Here is an 18,111-nt window from a genome sequence, read left to right on the forward strand (position 1 = left end):
CTGCCCTGCGATGGACTGGCCTTAAATAAAAGCTCAAGTTTGGAAAAGTGCCTGCAGTGACAAAGTCCTCCAGCAGGCAGCAGTGTTGTACAAAGAAAGACCTAGGGGCATTCCAACACAGGCTTTGCTATACTGTTGCTGTTTTACTGAGACCTTGATTGGTTGTTAACTAAAATTATAATCAGACTCCTACTGACCACTGGCTGGCAGTGACAGAGCCATCTGGACCACAACAGGCTTCACTGGTATGTGGGTTTTATGAGGCTAGAAGCCCTACCAATGGTCCCAATGATTTGATTTTAAGAAAAAGCTCACGGAAGACGAAGGAAATAAAAACGGGACTGTACAGGATCCTTTACTCCCTGAAACACAGGGCGACACAAAATCTCAAGGCAAGAAATCACTGGGTTTTCTACACAGTAAAGCAGGACTCAAGACATAGGGTGTTAATCCAAGAAGCAGGATGGTAGCCTCCATGTGTTTATACAGGGCTGTTCCATCCAAACCTCTAACGGAATGTCATCTACCCAAAAATACAAATACACATAGATATATTGTTACTTATATATATATATTGTTTAATTGTACAATACCATTATTATATTACTAGTTCAGTACTTTGGTTCATTCAGATCCTAATGAATGACACAGGGGGATGTGCAGAGCCATGACTCCCCTAGCTGAGGGAATGGCAGCCTAGCTCTGAGGATGAGGTTGCCCAAATTCCCCTTCTCTATTGAGAGTAATGAGCCAGGGAGCTGCTGCAAGGGTGTAGATGGGGGGAATGAGCCAGGGAGCTGCTGCAATGATGGGGTGGCATGAGGGGGGTGGAAAAGAGATGCTCTTAGGGAAGTCTCGGGTATGAGACTTGCATATAGGCGAGCAGAAATGTGCGAGAATAGAGCCTACCTTTCCTCATCAACATCTGTTATAAACTCCACTAATTTATTCACCTGATGCTTTTCTGCAAACCAACTCAGTTTCAAACCCATTTACACAGCCTGGATATCGTACTGAAACAACCTGCAAAATGTACCTTGTTAAAGCATCCACATGCAGTACTCCACCCTGGATACCAAGTCCACAACCTTCCAGTGGCAAGCCCAGAGTCCTAACCACTACACCACTCTGCTACTATTTATAGTCCTGTGTTTATGCAAAATAATTACGATAATTTGCATCTAAGCTATACAGTGTAGCTGATGCAGGCCAGAGATTAGATGTAAAAAACAATCTTCTTGCACAGCAGTTTGAACTATAACAGACCTTCTGAGCTGTAGGCTCCTCTACAAACTGGACCAATGAAGCACAAAAGCATATTACTTTTAACTCTAGCGGCTACACAATGAGAGTCTGTTTCCTACTCTTGTTGCAAAATATCCTAGATGCACCACAAAACTATTTCATCAGGCACAACAACATCCAAGAACTGAGCGCTTTGTGAACGTCTGAAATAGTTGGTTTGATAGGTTTGGCTCAATCTGTTTGGTTAATGGGTAGCCACCTGACTTCAGGACGAAGAGACCTGAACGACATTCAGAGAGGAGTGAACCAGGGGGCAGCTGTGAGGTGGAGATGGGGTGGCGGAGGGATGCTGGAGACGAACGTGATGCCAATTTCCGCGATGATGGTGATTAAGAACAGCTGTGTGTGACCGATTTGTCATTGTTACTTGAGTTAATAACTTCCATTCAAGGAGTAAAACCTAAATGTGTTTTGGCCAAATCTACAAAGCCCCTCGTAGAGTAGACACTTACAATAGCTGTGACCCACCTTCACACACTACAAAGCGGGGATGTGAAACAGAGATAAAATCAATGAGACACGCCAACAAACACAAAAGGAGAGCAGACAGAAGAACTACAGTACCTGCCAGCTACATCTTAAGACATGATGGTATTTTATCCCTAGACATGCTGTATCGAAACGTGACTATTCTTCTGTGTTTGAAGGAACTCACTTTTAGCACAAAAGAACTCCGTGGCATATCAGACTTGAAGCAAAAAAACGTTATATAAAACGGTCACAGGGTACAATGCATTTTAAATCCAAACCTATGTACACAAGTGTTTCGTGTACCTGAGTGTTTTAAACACAGTACAAAACACAAGTGGTGATGGAATAAGACTCTTGTACAGCTGGAGCTACTCGGACTGCACTTTAGTGGAGAATACGATATCGAAGTGAGAGACGCCTCTATTGCATCTTTGTGCATCATTCCAAATTGACAAAAGCCCACTCCTGGAGTGGGTTCCCGATATTCCCACCTGTTACACAGGAACCTTGCCACCTCAGATGGATCCAGTCTTCGGCATCCACACCACCATTCAGACAGGGAAGAAGGGCTGATGATAGCTTTGAACAGGACAGCTCCCGATTAACATGCGTTGATCGGGGGAACAGCAACCTAGAATGAGCAAAACAGAGAAAAGTTTACATTACATTCAATCTGCACTGTCCCTCATCATCAGCGCTCATCATTTGTAATCGTGGATTGCTTTAAAATTTGGGCATCAATTTTAAGGAAGGGTACGCGGACTACGGCATGACACGTAAGCAACTGGTATCGAATAAATCCGGGGTACACCTTGCACATGAATATTGCTTCACAGTTTGTATTTTTCCTCAGCGACCGTATTTTCCGAAGGGCGCGTCCCTCGGCATGGCAATGTTATGCTGCGAGGACGAGCTCTGAATCGGCAGGTAGTTAAAATAAACCGCAGCATGTCGTACCAGCGATTGAATCCATCTCTGCCTGCGGGGAGAAAACTAGTCTACCCACCGTTTATATTGGCACTACGTCTGCTCCTAACGCAATACAACAGCAGGTCCGACAGAAAGCCTGTCCCACAGAGTTGTGACGGCGTAGTTCCAGTGATATTTTACGAATATTTTGGTGAATTTGTCAAGTGTATTTGGTGAAGCGCCTCAGCTCATGTCCTCATTCAGAGTTGCCCGGGTAGTTAAACTGTTACTGCGACGAGGTGGAGGCGAAAGGCTTCGCGTTTACCGGGTACGGTCACGGAGAAAGAGATCTTGTGGAGCAGGGTTGAGGGTGTTACAAAAGAAACAGACCCCCCCCCTGTTTTTCGGTCACTGCGAGACTGAACAGTTGCATTAGCCTGCGACACGACGGGTCGAGTCGGCGAAAAATAAACCCCCGTTTCAAAAACTGAAAATAACCCAAACGCCTCCCAGAGAGCGCCTCTGCTCGGGCGATATCACCGCCGAAGACATTGGATCAATTGCCTGTTATTGAACCACGCAGTGTTTGTAATGAGTAGAAAATCCTCAAGGGGCTAATTTTAGGTGACAAATATTCCCAAAAAGTCTAAAACGCTCTCCTATGGCAGTGTAGTACAGGTTTTGTAACTAGTATTGCCAACTATATATTATGGTAATAAGCAGCTACAAGTAAATGCATACCTGGCATTAAGTTTAACTAAGTTTACACTTGGATAAAACTGAAATAAACTGTATGGCTTCTGCAACCAAAGATAATTTATTCTTGAACACAGTGCTTTAACCTTCATATATTCTTACACACCAAACGAGTTGAATGGCCTAATTACCGCTCTCGTTTGAAGCCTTGCTTTATACGAAGTTGGGTGTATATCACAGCTTCACTTTTCGCTATTCACCTTGGAAGGGCAGTCAATATTAACAAAAAAAAACAACCATGCTTTCAGCTTAATAAATTTAGTTTTAGTACGTTCGGCGTTGGCGGAGATTCGACAATGGGGAATTACTTTATTAGAACGAATTTAAACTTCTATGTTGGTATGGAAATTGTTTTGCAAAGACTACGAAATTTTGAAATTGTTTGGCCTACGAGTCCTGATTCGACCGTGTAAAAAGGATTAACACAGTCGTGCGGAGGGATTTAACGAATTCAACAAACCGAGAAGGGCTCCGCTTTTTAAAGGCAAGAGACGACCCAAACGAGCTTTCCGTAGCAAACAAATCTCACACACGCCACTTTCCAAAACTTCTGCGTCGAAATTCAGTCTGCACCCAGAAATAAAACTCTTAAAGAGGGAATGGTTTCGGAATAACCTACCTCAAACGTCCAGCGAAAGTCCCGTGGACTACATACAGTAACACGTAATGGCTTACAGAAAACAAGTGTAACCTTTCAGCTTTGCCGTCTCTCCGAAAACGCATAATGGAGGTTAAGAACTGTAGGGCACTATGGGATACTACCAACACTGAGCTAAACAACAGGCCCGGGATGGACAAGAAAAGCTTTTGTAGTTAACACCCCACACCTCAATTCTCCCAAGATGAAAGCTTTAACGCTTGTGCTGAAATGTGCTCCCCGGATATCAAACGGGACACAAAGGGATACTTCTGAAGACCTTAGTTTTAGAAAACTTTGCTCGGACCCATTCCCGCAGTATCGGATCTCCAACCCAGGCGTGACAGAAAATATTTGAAGTTTTTAATCAATAGGTTGGCGATTTAACACATGAACACGTGCTTCTTAACTACTAATACAAATTCATTTTCCAGTCTAGCAGATTCCAAAGGGGGGAAAAAAAAAGGAAAATTAGAAGCATCTCGAATGCCATTCATGACAGCTCTGGACATAGTGATGGATGGGGCCCTGTATTAAATACACATACCTGATCTTCCCTCCAACACCGGAACCTCTGTGCTGCTCTCTCCATGTCCCCATGATGTCCATCTTGCTGTTGCCACTGCCAAGCTGACATTTTGCAGGACTGCCAGCACTTGGCAGCTGTCTGCACAGTTGTCACACGGGAAGAAACTAGGCAGCATTAACCTAGAGGGCATTTCGTAATATGAAGTGCAGGCTAGAAGCAACTCACGTATGTGCATAATCCTTCGTAGAGACCACCACTTTGATCAAGTACCATCTTGCTGCCTAAATCTTTAATAACACCACCCCAGCTAAAAGTATAACAATGCAGAACAAAATTTTCTCAAACAGAACTGGTAGGTGGAATTTTCAAATAAGAGTTTTGCCAATTATATATATATATTACAATAGGAGGTAACATACAGATATAAAACTATAGACAATGGTCCATTATCACACACAGGAGTGGATCAAAACTATAGGTGTCTCCATTTTAGGAAATCAAAACAACATCTCATTTTTTCCTAGTTCGTAACAGCTAATGTATCAATTGTTCCGCATTTTTTACAAATCAGCATCTACCCTTTAAAGACAATTAGCAGACTGCATCTCCACTAGACGATTTTTCAGTACCAACAGGGACCATGAATAGGTTTAAGTTTCTAATTGAAACCTCCCCAATTGTGCGATATCCAAATACATGTTGAAAAATAACTGGCATGGTCAAATGCATACGCATGCATCAACAGGTAAACTGCAGTAATGAAATGGAAGTTCAACAGGCTCTGGAATTTGTAATTGGAGTCATCTTTAAACTGAGGGTACAATGAAGGAAAACTTGGCAGCAAACATGTTAAAAGAAAAGCTACCTTGTTTTGCAGCTAGCAGCTTTTGACATTTTAACTGGGACAAAGAAATGCAAGTCTAAGGGGAGGACATTTTAAAAATGCCAAGTGAAGACATTGAGCACTATATCAAGTACTGACCTAAAGGCAACTATTTATGGTTAACCAACTTAATATTCAGACTAAGCATCTTCTTTACAGTCTTTCCTCATGGAAAAGCCCTGTATAAGATACCAACTGCAAATAACCCCAACATTATGCACAGACCTCCACAATAACACAAGATTAAGGCTTCCATCTCGAAACTATTCTTGTCTAGTTAGCAATTATATTAAGCTTTATGATTTCTTAAGCGATTGTTTTAAAATGGAGAGAATACAAAACACTTCCTACAGAAGTACTTCTTTTGACTGAGGCAGGCTTTCACAACAGCATGCACAAAGAATGAAAAGAACCAAACAAGACCACTTAGCAGTGGACAAAGAGATGTAAAATGGAGAAATGAAGTACCATTCTACCAAAACTTGAAGCACAGCAAAATAATTACAAGTGTCTTTACGAGTTACAACTCATCCAGCCCAATAAAATGCAACTTCAGACAATTTTTCTTTGACTTTTATTTGCGCTTGCCTTTGTTTTTTTTTCTGTTAAAATTTATTGGTACACAAAATTTTGTATTTAAAAATGTCAAATTGACCAGATATCAAATTATTTTCTTTAAAAACCATTAGATGTAAAAACTTAAGACCGATTTACAAAAACCTCTGCTGTTACCGAAAAAAATTTTCTTCTTAGCTGTCAGAGAAAAGTAACGAAAAACAGGGCTGCATAGATTCTGCAGGCAATCGGTGGTATCTGGTCAAACGCATGTTGCAAGCTTTCACTGATCGTCAAGTCAAATCTGTTTCTTATTGCTCGTCTCTTCGTTTTCATTTTGATGTTTCTTCATGTTGACAAAACTGAAACAAAAACACAATATATTAATTCTTCTCATTGGTCCTTTATCACAGGTTTAAAAGACTAGTGGTGTCGGGACATGGGTTCCCTGCATAGTCCCTACTCCACTAGGAGCTGTTCCACTTAAAATGTGGACCCACTCAATACTGTCAGGGCTGCAGTCTGTGAACTGTCTCAATGTAAATTTTAAAAGATTTTAACAGCTCCTTTTTTAAAAGCTTCCATACATCAAGCACCATGCAAGATTGAATCCTTTCCCAAGGAGAAAGTTTGCGCAAGGGTATTTTTGCCTTAATCGCTAAAATACTGTGCTTACATAAGAAAAAGAATACGTCATTTTGTATTGGTGTGGACAGGAAAGCACACCAGCAGCACAGGGACATACGTACTTTAACACACGGAGATCTGCTTCTGGTTGGCGAAACAGAAAGCATGACTGATCAGCATTTGCTTTTTCGTGTTCTTGCGACACTTACTTTATACGATTCATTTTTTTCCCTACTAAGGGCCGTCTCCTGGCTGAAACCGCAGCCGGTCTGTAAGCTTGCAAGGTCAGCATTCTCATTGGGAAAACTGCTTTTGCACCCTGCCTGCAAGCATCACACTCTTGCATGTGCTGCACTGCCCAGAAAGGTCAAAGCAGACCTGGCCAAGCTCTCGAGCACAGCTGTACATGAAGGTCTGCAGAGAGCATGCTGGGTCACTGTCACTTTGAGCAAAACAAGGCTTAAGCCAGCGCGACAGAAAAAGAGCCCAAAGAACATCAACACAATAGGAAGAGAGCCCCGGTGGAACTGCCAATGTTTGCTTTATCAAATCCACCGCATTACCTCTTTTTTTTTTTGGGTCACCACGTTAGGTTGCTCTGATTAAGCATCAATGAAAAGTGCCGATGGAAGCAGGTTTTGAAATGCCACTTGTAAAGCTGCCTGGGCAGATGACCAAGACGAATTCCGTTACCTCCCATGGAATTCACCCCCCTCCTCCCCACACACACAGCAAATGGAGTCCCCAGTGAACAACTGAAGCATTCCCTCCAACCTTCACGGGCAACGGCCTGCAGCAGCCAGTCCAATACTGCACTTTCCTCTCTTAGATCAGATCTTAACATCCAGCTACGGTGCAGCTCTCCCACGCTCCCTCCCCACTTCCTCCACAGTCAAGAAAGTTGTCTCCACTTTAATTATTACTTTATTAAAAAAAAAGACATGCTTTCAAAAAGATCAGGACATGGCATTTCTTCCTGGAGGCAGTGCGCAGTGAGAACCGAACCCCCGACTGGAGGGGCAGCGGGCACGCAGGCCAGTGGCGCAGGGGTACGCACCCGGACGATGGTCGAGATGGTAAGCCGGTCTTTACTCAGCCCCGCCCTGCTCGGCCTCGGGAGCGGACGTTTTCTCAGCTGGTGGCTCGGCTGCCTTGTTCTCTTTGCCATCTTGAGGTTTGGGGTTCTGCGGGCGTCTGCGGCGGTAGTTGAAGTTGCGGCGGTACCGGCGGGGGCGGGCTTCCTGGCCCTGAGATCCGTCGCCCTGGTTCTCCTTGTCCTCCTCACCGGACCCCTCCCGTGGTGGTCTGGGACGGGGTGGACCCCTGGAAGAGGAGACAGACCGGCCAGTTACCCACCTCTTCGAGGCCACCGTTTGTTGCTTTCCTATTTCTGAATGAGCGTATATTACACAGAATTTTAAAAAGTTAACTTACTCATTTTAATTGATCAAAACTGCATACCCAACAGAACAGGTGTAAATACAGCAGAACCCAGTGCGCATATCCTACACGGCCTGGCAAAGACTCATCCCATAAGCGGACACACAGGATGACTGAACTGCCATTTGAAAACCAGCCTGCTGCACAATACTGGGAAGCACTTATACAACAGAGCTCTTGACATCTGCACATATAAAGAGTAATTGAATCAGCCTGCCTTTAAAAAAAAGCCAAACATAAATAAAGGAAGTGCCTCAGCATGCAGATCGCAAGGAACAGGTAAAGGTGAATTCCATGCCGACAATTAGAAAATTAACCTCTTTATGAAATGAATTATGAAGTCGTCGACATAAGCTTTCCTTGGTCTTTGCAAAACCTTTCAGTATTTCCTACACATTTGTCCCCAAACGCTTTCCTGTAGTAAAGACAGTTCGCAACAGATGCGTCACTGCCATAAACATGAATGAGCCCCTGTGTTGTTACTTTAGAAATCAGAGATGTCCAGAATTTGCAGGATATGCCCACATATAAATGTATTGCCTGTTAATTCACCCAGACTATACCAGCCCATAATTTCCAGCTAGTGAGTCTGGATAATGTAGTTCAGAACAAGGTAGCAAACCCATCCCTGAGAAACTATTTTCCTATTGTGACCACTCAGTTTTCTGGTTATAAGTTTCTATTTCTAGGAATGTAAAAGAAAGAAAAGTAGGAAAGGTTAATTTAATCCCCCCCAAAAAATCACTGAAACCATCTTGGAAGGAAGCAAAATTCACTCCAACTGCACTATTTCCAGAGTTATGAATTGGTTGTTTATAGAGAATATTAGCCATATATAATAGACATTTTTCCTTTGTGAAATTGTTGCAACTGTGACCTATCCCTTTGATGTTTACAAAGCCTATAAAAAGTAAGAGCAGGACATGGAAGAGATAGAAAGCATTGAGAAATAAAGCTGAACAGACAGAAGGGACTCCTATGCAGTCCCCAAGTGCATTAAAAAAAAAACGCAGTTGCCATTCAATGTAGGGCTGCAACACCAAGGAGATATTACATGTGAAGGACTAATAAGTACTCACAAGAGTGGAGGTTTAAAAGGTACCGCTCTCAATATTTCCACCCCACAATGATCCAGAACTCTCGAGCCATGCTGCTCATCATGGAATACATGCTCGATTCATATAGGAATTAATGATCACTCTTTTGATCCAAATAATATTTTGCAAGTCTTTTAAGACACAATGTCAGAGTTGTTTGCTCATAAACTGAATTTTAAAGCGTACTCCTGCATGTGAAAATTTCACATCACATTTTGTTCATCTTAGAACTGAGCCAGGCCAAATCTTCAACAATTTGAAGTGAAGAGCAAAAAGAGGAGGAACTGAGGGTGTCTGAAGTCAGGCTACTGAAACTTCTTTTATGCTTTTGAGGCGACTAGTTGCTTTGAGCAATGCTAGTCAACTGCCCTCCAACCAGCTAGTTGTTGCAGCCCCAGATCAGTGAATACAACATGCAAACCTTGGCCTGAACCTTGGGCGGTAGCCTCTGTAGTAGTTCTGCCTCATTGGTTTATTGCCCTGGTCTGCACCACCCTGGATTTCATCGCCTTCACCACCCTGCAACAGAACAAACAAAAGTACGTAAGCCCACCACCACTCCACATTCAAGCCTTGAAGCATTCATACCCCCATCATCAAACAGAGCGACCAGAAGCCTGCTGTATAACTGCCTAGCTTCCCCACTTCCAAGTATAAAAGCAAGGTGCAGAAGCAAGGCTTAGTTCCTGTGTAAAATTCATTACAAAACAGATCTTAAGTGTACGATGCTTAGGCAAAAACATCCTTTTTACTTATGAATTACTATGAAACCCTGTACATTTACAAAGCTTTCTACAGCCCTGAGCCTGCACTAGATGTGGCCCTGGAAGAATAGCTCTGGGCAGCAAGACCCCGGGCACTGTGGATTTAATTATATTGGCTGGGATGTCATAGATACTTTGTAATGAAGGTTTTGTAAATGGATACACACAGTAAAGCCAAACACTTACATCTAAATTTAGGTCAAAATTAAAAGTTGTTACTGCCTACATTTCTTCTTGTTCAAGTCCTGACAGCTAATGCCAACTTTTCAATAAGTGACCCTTCCTTTGCAAGAAGTTGCATCCCATACACCCACTACAAAAGCCATAGTGAAAATGAAACCAAACGTTTTGGATATCTAATTTTGTGAATCTCTCATTTGAATGAGAGATGGAATCAGCACTACAGTAGATGGGCTCCCAGTGATCTGGCAAAATCATACTGTACAGCATTTCCAATTTTATTTTCCCATTTAACAGGTACTACACTAAAACTGTTGTAATTTACATTAAACAATCAAAAGTTAGGTGTACTATAGAGGGTGGTTTCCACAATTTTGTGCTTTAACACACAGACTGTGTAGCCTTCCTTTAACTTTAATACAGTAAACCCAAAACATTTACACATACACCACAACCAAAAACAATGTTGTAAAATAATTGTGCCGAATTAGCTAGGACAAACGCTTTGATGTAATTAGTGGGGTGATCAACTGAATGAAAACCCGAGCCTAGGGCAGCGAGCTGGGAATCCGAGCGTGTGACTTCTCTGGGGACAGTGCGAGAAGGTTACCTCGGTCATCTCTCCTCGCGGGGGTGTGTTGGTGTAGGGGGGGCGGCGGCCGTAGCGCCGGCGGACAAAGTAAGGGGGGTAGCGGCGCCGAGGGAAGGAGGGCCGGCGCTGCTGAGCTTGCACATCTCCTTCGGGCACGTTCTCGCCCCCTTCTCTCTTCTCCCCCCCCTCGCCTTCCCCGTCGCTCTGGTAGTTCTGCTGGTAGTTGCGGGGAGGCCCGCGGCGGCGAGGGTAGCGTCTGTAGCGGTTGCGGTCTGCTGCGTATTTGCTACCCTGGACTGGGACCCCCCCTGGGCCTGTGACGTTGGCTGCTTCTGCACCCTGACGGGGAAGGAGAACGGCCGTTAGTGCTGCAGGGTACCCGGACCAGCCCCACAGCCCCCCCTATACAACCCCACCCCCAGCACCTTGCATAGGTACCTCCAAGTTCACATGAACTGTTTCAGCTCGAGCTTCACCTGCGATGCGACTCCAGACGATGCCTCAATCACAACTGGAATCTTAAGACATGACAGTGTCGATGCTCCGTAATGCCGCTTAAAAACAGCAGCATAGAGCCTCGTTCTAAACAAGGCGAGGTATGCAAGGCATTCCCACTTCTACCACTGAACAAGTTCCTCAGTCTTGCTGAGCTTTTCCTACTGCAGGCAACTATAACAGCAGCTGATGAAGTTTATAGCAGCATATGGGAGGTTTTAAATCTTTTGCACACTCGGGCTAGAGGTCTATAGCACACAAAGAAGTCTTCAAAATGCTAAATAAAACAATCAATTTGTTTTAATCCGAATGCAAATAAATTCCCATGAGTCACCCATTCAAAGTAGCACTAATGTTTTTCAAGCCAACAGCTGTAGGTGCCCAGCTTGTCAAGTTTGCTGAAAGGCCAAGTACTTACTAGTAAGAGTAACAGGTTATTTAATGCTCGCTAAAAAAACTACGCAGGTATCGGCTGAACTTTTTAAAGTAGTGGGTCTTAAGTTTTGTAGTTATATATTCAGCCACAAATCCACACACCTGAAGACAAGGTATACATCATTCCTCAGAACATACTTCATACGACTATCAAAGCCTATGAGAAGTAGTACACAGGTGAAATGGTGTGAAGTAGCAAAAATCTGCTCTAAAATCAACTGAACTAGATTGGAAATACATGGCATTGTAATCTGACGTCCACGATTTAGCCCTTTTCGGGTAATGCCAGTTGGTCTCATGGCGATTGCCAGTGTTTTTTGACAAAACCAATCAAATGACCTTATCTTAATCTGCTTGGCCAATTGGTATTAAAGTTCATATAGGTACACTCTGACAAGTTTAATATGCCAATCAAAGTCCAGCTATTCCTAACATTCATTTATACATACTCATGTAGATGTATGTAGAAGAGCATTGCAGGCTCAAGAGTATACCCGAAGAAAAGGAGTAGCCAATGTAAAGTGTAATTCACAACTAAATAATGACTGGCCACATGATTTGGCAGTCATTGAAGAGCTCTGATGTCTTCTTATGGGCTAATGCAAAATAATCGTATTACTCCATAACAGGTGCATAAGGTCAGGGTTACTATGGAACGAAGACAGGAACCTTAAGCAGCAACGACAAACTTGGGTCGAGACGTATGAAAAATCAAAAACCTTACAGAATCATGGTTTTAATGGGTCAAGTATAGAAAACCATGTGCAATAAAAAAAACTCCTTGTAACCCTCGACCTCTTCTAAAGGTCAAATACAAAACCGTCAACCTCTTAAGAAAGTGCAGACTGTGTCCCATACAGGAATCCATACTTATGAGCTGTCAAAAGATCCTAAATGCAAACTTGTACAATATCAGAGACTACAGATATTATCAAGCTTCTTAAGGAACATGTACAGGAAACCATATGTTCTAGTGAAAAATGTCAGTGTTGTTGCCTCTCAAGTGTCCTACAGCCCTCCACTCATTGCTGCATGCAGCTGTATCTTTGGTTTCTAATCTTTTTCGATCCAATCTATAAAACGCACACTCCATGGTTTGACTCCGTTTTTGCTACTGCAGAAGTCTTTTCACTTATACATAAATGCTTGCTTAGCACACATGCTTAATGTTGGAGAACACTAAACTTGAATCAAGCTGCTTTACAAATTTAGTTTTATCAATTAATGGATACCGTGAAATTGCTGAATGACTTCAAAGGGAAGCAGGAAGGAAGTTTAAGCAAATAGAGCCATCTCAGAACCAACTGGGACACCCCCCAGAAGTCATCTGATTCAACAGTGCTCTTTTAGAAACATTAAACATCACACAGATCAAAATATTAATCCTAGTAAGTGGCTCTGGAACTGCAGCCCAGAATTTGAAAAAGACTTCGTTGTGGAGTCTTAAATAACTGATGTTAAGAATCTATCAATTTCAAGAATAAACACCATTTACTAATGCAGAAACACAGTAACGTTTCATAGCAAATTTTGTACATGAGCACTTTAAACCTGATGATTTACAACTGAAAGGGCAGACTTAAAAACCACTGGAATCGGTTGACAGCACTGTTCCAAACTCAGGAAAGGGCCTTCTAAAGTCAGTTAGAACCTAGCTGACACGTGTTCAAGTTTACAGATGTGCTCAACAACAAATTCTTATTTGACGGTCCTGAAACCTGATGGAACACAGGCCTCCTGGCTTCAGTCTGCCAAGGCACAGTTTATTACCTTCTCCCCTTCGACCACATCAAACTCCACTGTCTCTCCGTCTCCAACGCTGCGCAGGTACTTCCTTGGGTTGTTTTTCTTTATGGCGGTCTGGAAACAAAACCGGCTAAATTACTTTTGCGAAAACCAAAGACCGGAGGACACTCAAGGAAACTGCAAAGCAGCAGTCACGCAGCCTCTAACAGCTTCCAGGGATACGCAGGTAACTGCCATGTTAACAGTAGAAAGATTCTGTAGTTAACATTCCTCCTGTATTTAACTATTCTTTCAGACATCTAAACCTTAGAACCACTTTTTCTTCAGTGTCTGAGATTACATTTATCACATTTTACTGGAGCTTTTATTTGACCATTATCTATGAGTAAGGTTTATAGTTATAGAACAATCAATATTAAAGCACTTTCAAATCAAGTCAGTAAAGGACTGGTAATGTCCTTGCTTGAGAACAATTTAGTTCTAACCAAAAAAAAAAGGAATGTTAAAGTTTCTACAAACCTGGTGTACAAAGACATCTTCCTTTGTGTCATTCCTGAAAAACAGAAAATAAAAATATTCTAAGGACTTCCCATAACAGACATGCAATTATACAACTGAATATCATTACGAATACTGTAGCATGATAAACTCCACAGAAGACTTGGTATTTTGACCTATCTTGCTTGGTGGGTTGTTTAGCAGCTTAAAGTAGATGTGGTTATTCTCTGGAAAGCACTAACTTCCACAAGCACTGAAGCCAATCTAAATTAACAGGCTTATGGTTTGCTAAACCCCAGCAAGTAAACAGGAGCAGGACACTGACTAATAAATCTACAGCTGTACAAGCAAATAACCTGGCTAATAGGATTGAGCACGATATCAGACCCACAGGTCACATCCATGTCCTAAACAAGGCGAGAGAGCTTAAATTACCTGTTGATGAAACCGTAGCCGTTCCTCACGTTAAACCACTTCACTGTTCCCAACACCTTTGTTGCTGGAAAACAAACAAGTCTTACATCTTCATATACCCAGAGAGCAGTCAGGCAATTATTAACTTACAAATTCCAGACACCAGAATTATCAGAAAACAAAGAAAACCACATTATAATGTCTCATAGCAGACTTTCACTCTGATGGGTTCTTTTGTATTTAACGTATTCTACAGTAAAATGTAATTGTAGAGCCTTAATTTCACCATGCACTGATGCTTTACCATCATTCTCTCTCTACACACAGGAGTCTAACTGTAGGCAGTACACCCTTGCTTGTCACGTTCCTGTCATTTACACATCTCTGCAAAACTACAGCTCTATATCACACTTCAGCCCAGAGGCTCTTAGAGTCTCTTTTGACAAAAAACAGGTTAAATATTTAAATTCTCTCCACACCTCTGTAACTTTAAGCATTATTCAAATCATGTGTCACTTAAAAATCTGCTTTAAGTATATACAGTAATAATGAACAGCAGAGGTTTTGTCTAAAAAAAAAATGTAGTCCTTAAAATTGGAACCGATTTGCTTTCCGTATTTAACAACTTATGAACTATATTCTAGTCACTCCTTGGACTTTACTGTAACATCACTCTCATTAAAATCTGACCATGTAAGCACTAGGAGAAAAGGTTTACTAGGAAAAGTGGAAACATAAAATGAGGACCTAACGCTCAGAACCGGGACCTACAGCTATTGTCTGGTTAATTGGCCGAATTCAGAGAAACTCAGAACTAGGAGCATGGAGTGCTGCGACTATTGAGTGGGGTAGGGCTTGTAAAACTATCTGGACACTATATTTAACCACATGGTGACAAGCTTTTTATAGATTATGATGCAAAGCCTAGCTGTCCATTGCAAAACTAACTACTTCAGCAGTATGATGAACTCGTGTCCAAAATACATTCACCAACCCCGCTGATTGGATCAGAACATAATTTCGGGCGAAAGAACTTCTACTGGCTATACAGGGGTATACGACGTGGCCCGGCCATGCTTCAACAGTCTGCTGCTACAAAGAACCAATCGTAACCTCGGCTCTTTCCTGTAACAAGAATGATTCACTGTAACGATATAAGGAAGTGTCAGAATGCTTCACACGTGGTCTCCTGCACTCTCCCCACACGGACGCGAAACTAAATACAGTATCGATAAATCAATCATTCAAGCGGCCGTCCATCGCCAGTCAAACTTCCATTATTCCCAGTACAACGGACGCGCAGGGGATTACGATTGTACTGGTCTCCGCCTGTTACAGCGCGAAACTTCCATATTTCCCAGCCCGACGCGCTACCATGTGGCTGGACGGACGCCCACAATCCGCGCCAAACCGACGGCGATTTCCACGGCAGGGCCGCCGATTAATCGCCCCCCCCCCACCCTAAACTACGGGGAACGGGGATCGGCCGCAGTCCGGTCCTCCTGGTCACGCCGCCCGCCTCCCCAGCACCCACACGCCAGGAAAAAAAAAACATCGCCTCCCTCAGACAAAAGAAATCCCTCTCGTATCCAAACACCGCGGCGGACATTTTGGATTTTTTCCCCCCTCGCCAAGTTTCCACACAGCCGCTAGTATAATCCGAGGAGGGGGGGAACGCGACGCCTCTTTTGTAAGCCGTCAAGCGGCATTTTCGTCGGGAAAGACGGCTTTGCCGATTTATGAAGCGGCTGCACACCCTCGGCCCGTACACGACGCTCAAGTTACTACACCGCACTGTAATGAACAAAGGGTGTGTGTGTGTGTGGAGGAGCAGTGAGGAAGGGGGAGTCTTCACACCGGCCCTCCCGCAGCCCGGCACTCGCGTTACCCGCGGGCCGGGGACTGCAGGCCGGCCCCGGCGGGCTCCGTGCGGAAGGGCCCGCGGGAGAACGCGACCTGACCCACTTACGGGAGGCGGGCGGCCAGTATCGCCCCGGCTGCCCCGGGGAGGTGAAGAGCAAGGCCAAGTTCGCCTGCGTCGCTCCCCCCTTCTCCCCCACACGCACAGACCCTGCAAGGCGGCCGGATCGCCATGTGTCCCCTGGGCCCGGCCCAGTCCAAACCCACACCTAGAAACCCCCACCCCCAGGAGGGGAGGAATTGGGATGCGTGGGCAAGTAGTGTGTGTTTGTGAGTAAGGGGGGGGGGGTGTCTTTCCGATCACTATCCCAAACCCACCAGCGGAATCCACAAACCCACCCCGGCGCTTCCGGCCCGATCCCACCCACCGGCTCCGCTCCGCCGGGCTCCCCGCACGCGCCGGGGCTCGAGAGCGCAGCCCGCTCCCGTCACCACGGCGACGGGACGAGAACCGTTGCTGCCCCGGACCCGCTCGAGGCCGCCCGCTCGTTATTTTTTCCAAATTATTTTTTTTCGCCCCCCCGCCCCCCCCTCAACCATCAACGCTCAACCGACTTTTCTCACACAAAGAAACCCCGGAGCCCGACACACCGCACGCCGGAGAAAAAAAGTCACCTCTCCAACCCTCAACCTCGGCGTCGCGTCCCCAGTTCAAATCACGTAACAACACGGGAAAAGAAAAAAATACGAGAGACCGGGGGGCTCACCGATGACCTTCTTATCCCCCGCGGTAGCTGCGGCTGCCGGGCTGGACGGGCTCTCCGCGGCGGCGGGCTGCTGCGGCTGCTGCTGTGTTTCGGCCTCGTTGCTCATGGTGGTTTCGGTGGGTTACGTTACACTTGTGCCGGCGGTGGCTCTCTAGCGTGTTTTCCCGGTGCGTGATGGTAACCTGGGCCGGCGGTGGTGGGGCTGCTGCCTTCGGGCTCTCAGCGTTCCTTTCTCCGCTCCCGTTGCCGATCGAACTGGACGGAAAGCGAGCCGATACCTGACAATATTGTCAGAGGCGCGACCGCCCATTCTCTGATTCTATTGGTCAGAACCCCTGTCCGTCTTGGGCCGGTGCTCTTTTCCGTCGCTCCTATTGGTGCGCGGCGCCGTCCGTTTCACCAAAACCTCCGCGGCGGTGAATTGGATTGCGACTCCACAGAGCGGCATAAAAACCCGCCTACTCGGTATTCTGCGAGTGCTTGGTTGTGATTGGACAACAACGCGTCAATCTAACCCAGCTGTACGCATTTCTAGCTCTGATTGGAAGACCGAAGTGTCACTCAACTGCATAGTTTTTAGAAGGGGCCGCGCTCAATCCAATCAAACACTCCCCTTTTCTCCGGAGTAGATTGTGAATCAGTGGCGCTGGTTGGGCAGATAATGTCAAGGATGCCGCCCACGATGCTAGGGATTGGCAAAATGTTACAGTTAATATAAATCACGCCCACTTTATCTTTCGTGATAGGAATATTTACGCATTGCCCTGCGCCTGTAACATTGTCAGTGTTTGACAGTACAAGGAACATCGGACCAGACATCTGATCAACATGCACGGAGAGGGTTAAACTGCTCTCGAACTACTGATGCAAACATTAGCGTGAAGTTTACAGATGTAGGTCAGGATTGCCTGTAATCAGTACCCTAGACCTTAAAGCCCTCAAAAACAAGTTCATTCGTTTTATTCGTAGTTTATTCGTTTACATTAGATTAAGAATCTGAAAATCTGTTTAACTGTGTACCGCAGTGTAAATTAATCCTAGTTCTATTCTTTTAAATTTCGCCTTTAAACAAGTAAAAACATTTTCCATACTTCGTTCAATACTGTCTTGGTGCAATGGGCAATTATAACCCCTAAAAGGCAAGACCCTAG

At 44.4% G+C, this 18,111-nt stretch overlaps 2 protein-coding genes across 5 annotated transcripts in view; both read right to left on the reverse strand.

Annotated features, from left to right (window-relative positions):
- Positions 1–4,147, reverse strand: part of tnfrsf9b (tumor necrosis factor receptor superfamily, member 9b) — a 45,592-nt gene extending 41,445 nt beyond the window's left edge. For 2 of the 3 annotated variants that reach the window (XM_015337107.2, XM_069183963.1), the window contains exons 1-2: positions 4,061–4,147; positions 2,268–2,407 (exon numbers count right to left, since the gene is read on the reverse strand). The gene's annotated coding sequence lies outside the window, so the exon portion shown is untranslated. Of the gene's footprint in view, positions 1–2,267; positions 2,408–2,782; positions 3,029–4,060 lie in introns of those variants that run through there. The other variant, XM_015337110.2, reaches the window with a different exon arrangement.
- Positions 4,148–6,045: 1,898 nt separating this feature from the next.
- ybx1 (Y box binding protein 1) lies at positions 6,046–17,190 on the reverse strand. Of its 2 annotated transcripts, none has more exons than XM_015337064.2 (8): positions 16,961–17,190; positions 14,355–14,418; positions 13,941–13,974; positions 13,446–13,535; positions 10,764–11,084; positions 9,643–9,728; positions 7,730–7,995; positions 6,046–6,407 (listed from the first exon to the last, which is right to left on the reverse strand). In XM_015337064.2, the coding sequence occupies exons 1-7, from the start codon at positions 17,064–17,066 to the stop codon at positions 7,761–7,763; spliced, it is 936 nt and encodes a 311-aa protein (XP_015192550.1). In that variant the 5' UTR covers positions 17,067–17,190; the 3' UTR covers positions 6,046–6,407; positions 7,730–7,760. The 2 variants fall into 2 exon arrangements, with proteins under 2 accessions (XP_015192550.1, XP_006641981.1); XM_006641918.3 differs by having other exon boundaries at positions 9,631–9,728.
- Positions 17,191–18,111: the final 921 nt, after the last annotated feature.

This window comes from Lepisosteus oculatus, chromosome 25 (genome assembly GCF_040954835.1).
Source record: "Lepisosteus oculatus isolate fLepOcu1 chromosome 25, fLepOcu1.hap2, whole genome shotgun sequence".
Taxonomy (NCBI): domain Eukaryota; kingdom Metazoa; phylum Chordata; class Actinopteri; order Semionotiformes; family Lepisosteidae; genus Lepisosteus; species Lepisosteus oculatus.

Coding starts and splice junctions, on each gene's coding strand:
- ybx1 (XM_006641918.3), bottom strand. CDS start 17,066: ATGAGCAACGAGGCCGAAACACAGCAGCAGCCGCAGCAGCCCGCCGCC. Junction 13,975..14,354: donor GGCTACGGTTTCATCAACAG/GTAATTTAAGCT, acceptor TCTGTTTTTCAG/GAATGACACAAAGGAAGATG. Junction 9,729..10,763: donor CGCGAGGAGAGATGACCGAG/GTAACCTTCTCG, acceptor GTTCTGTTGCAG/GGTGGTGAAGGCGATGAAAT.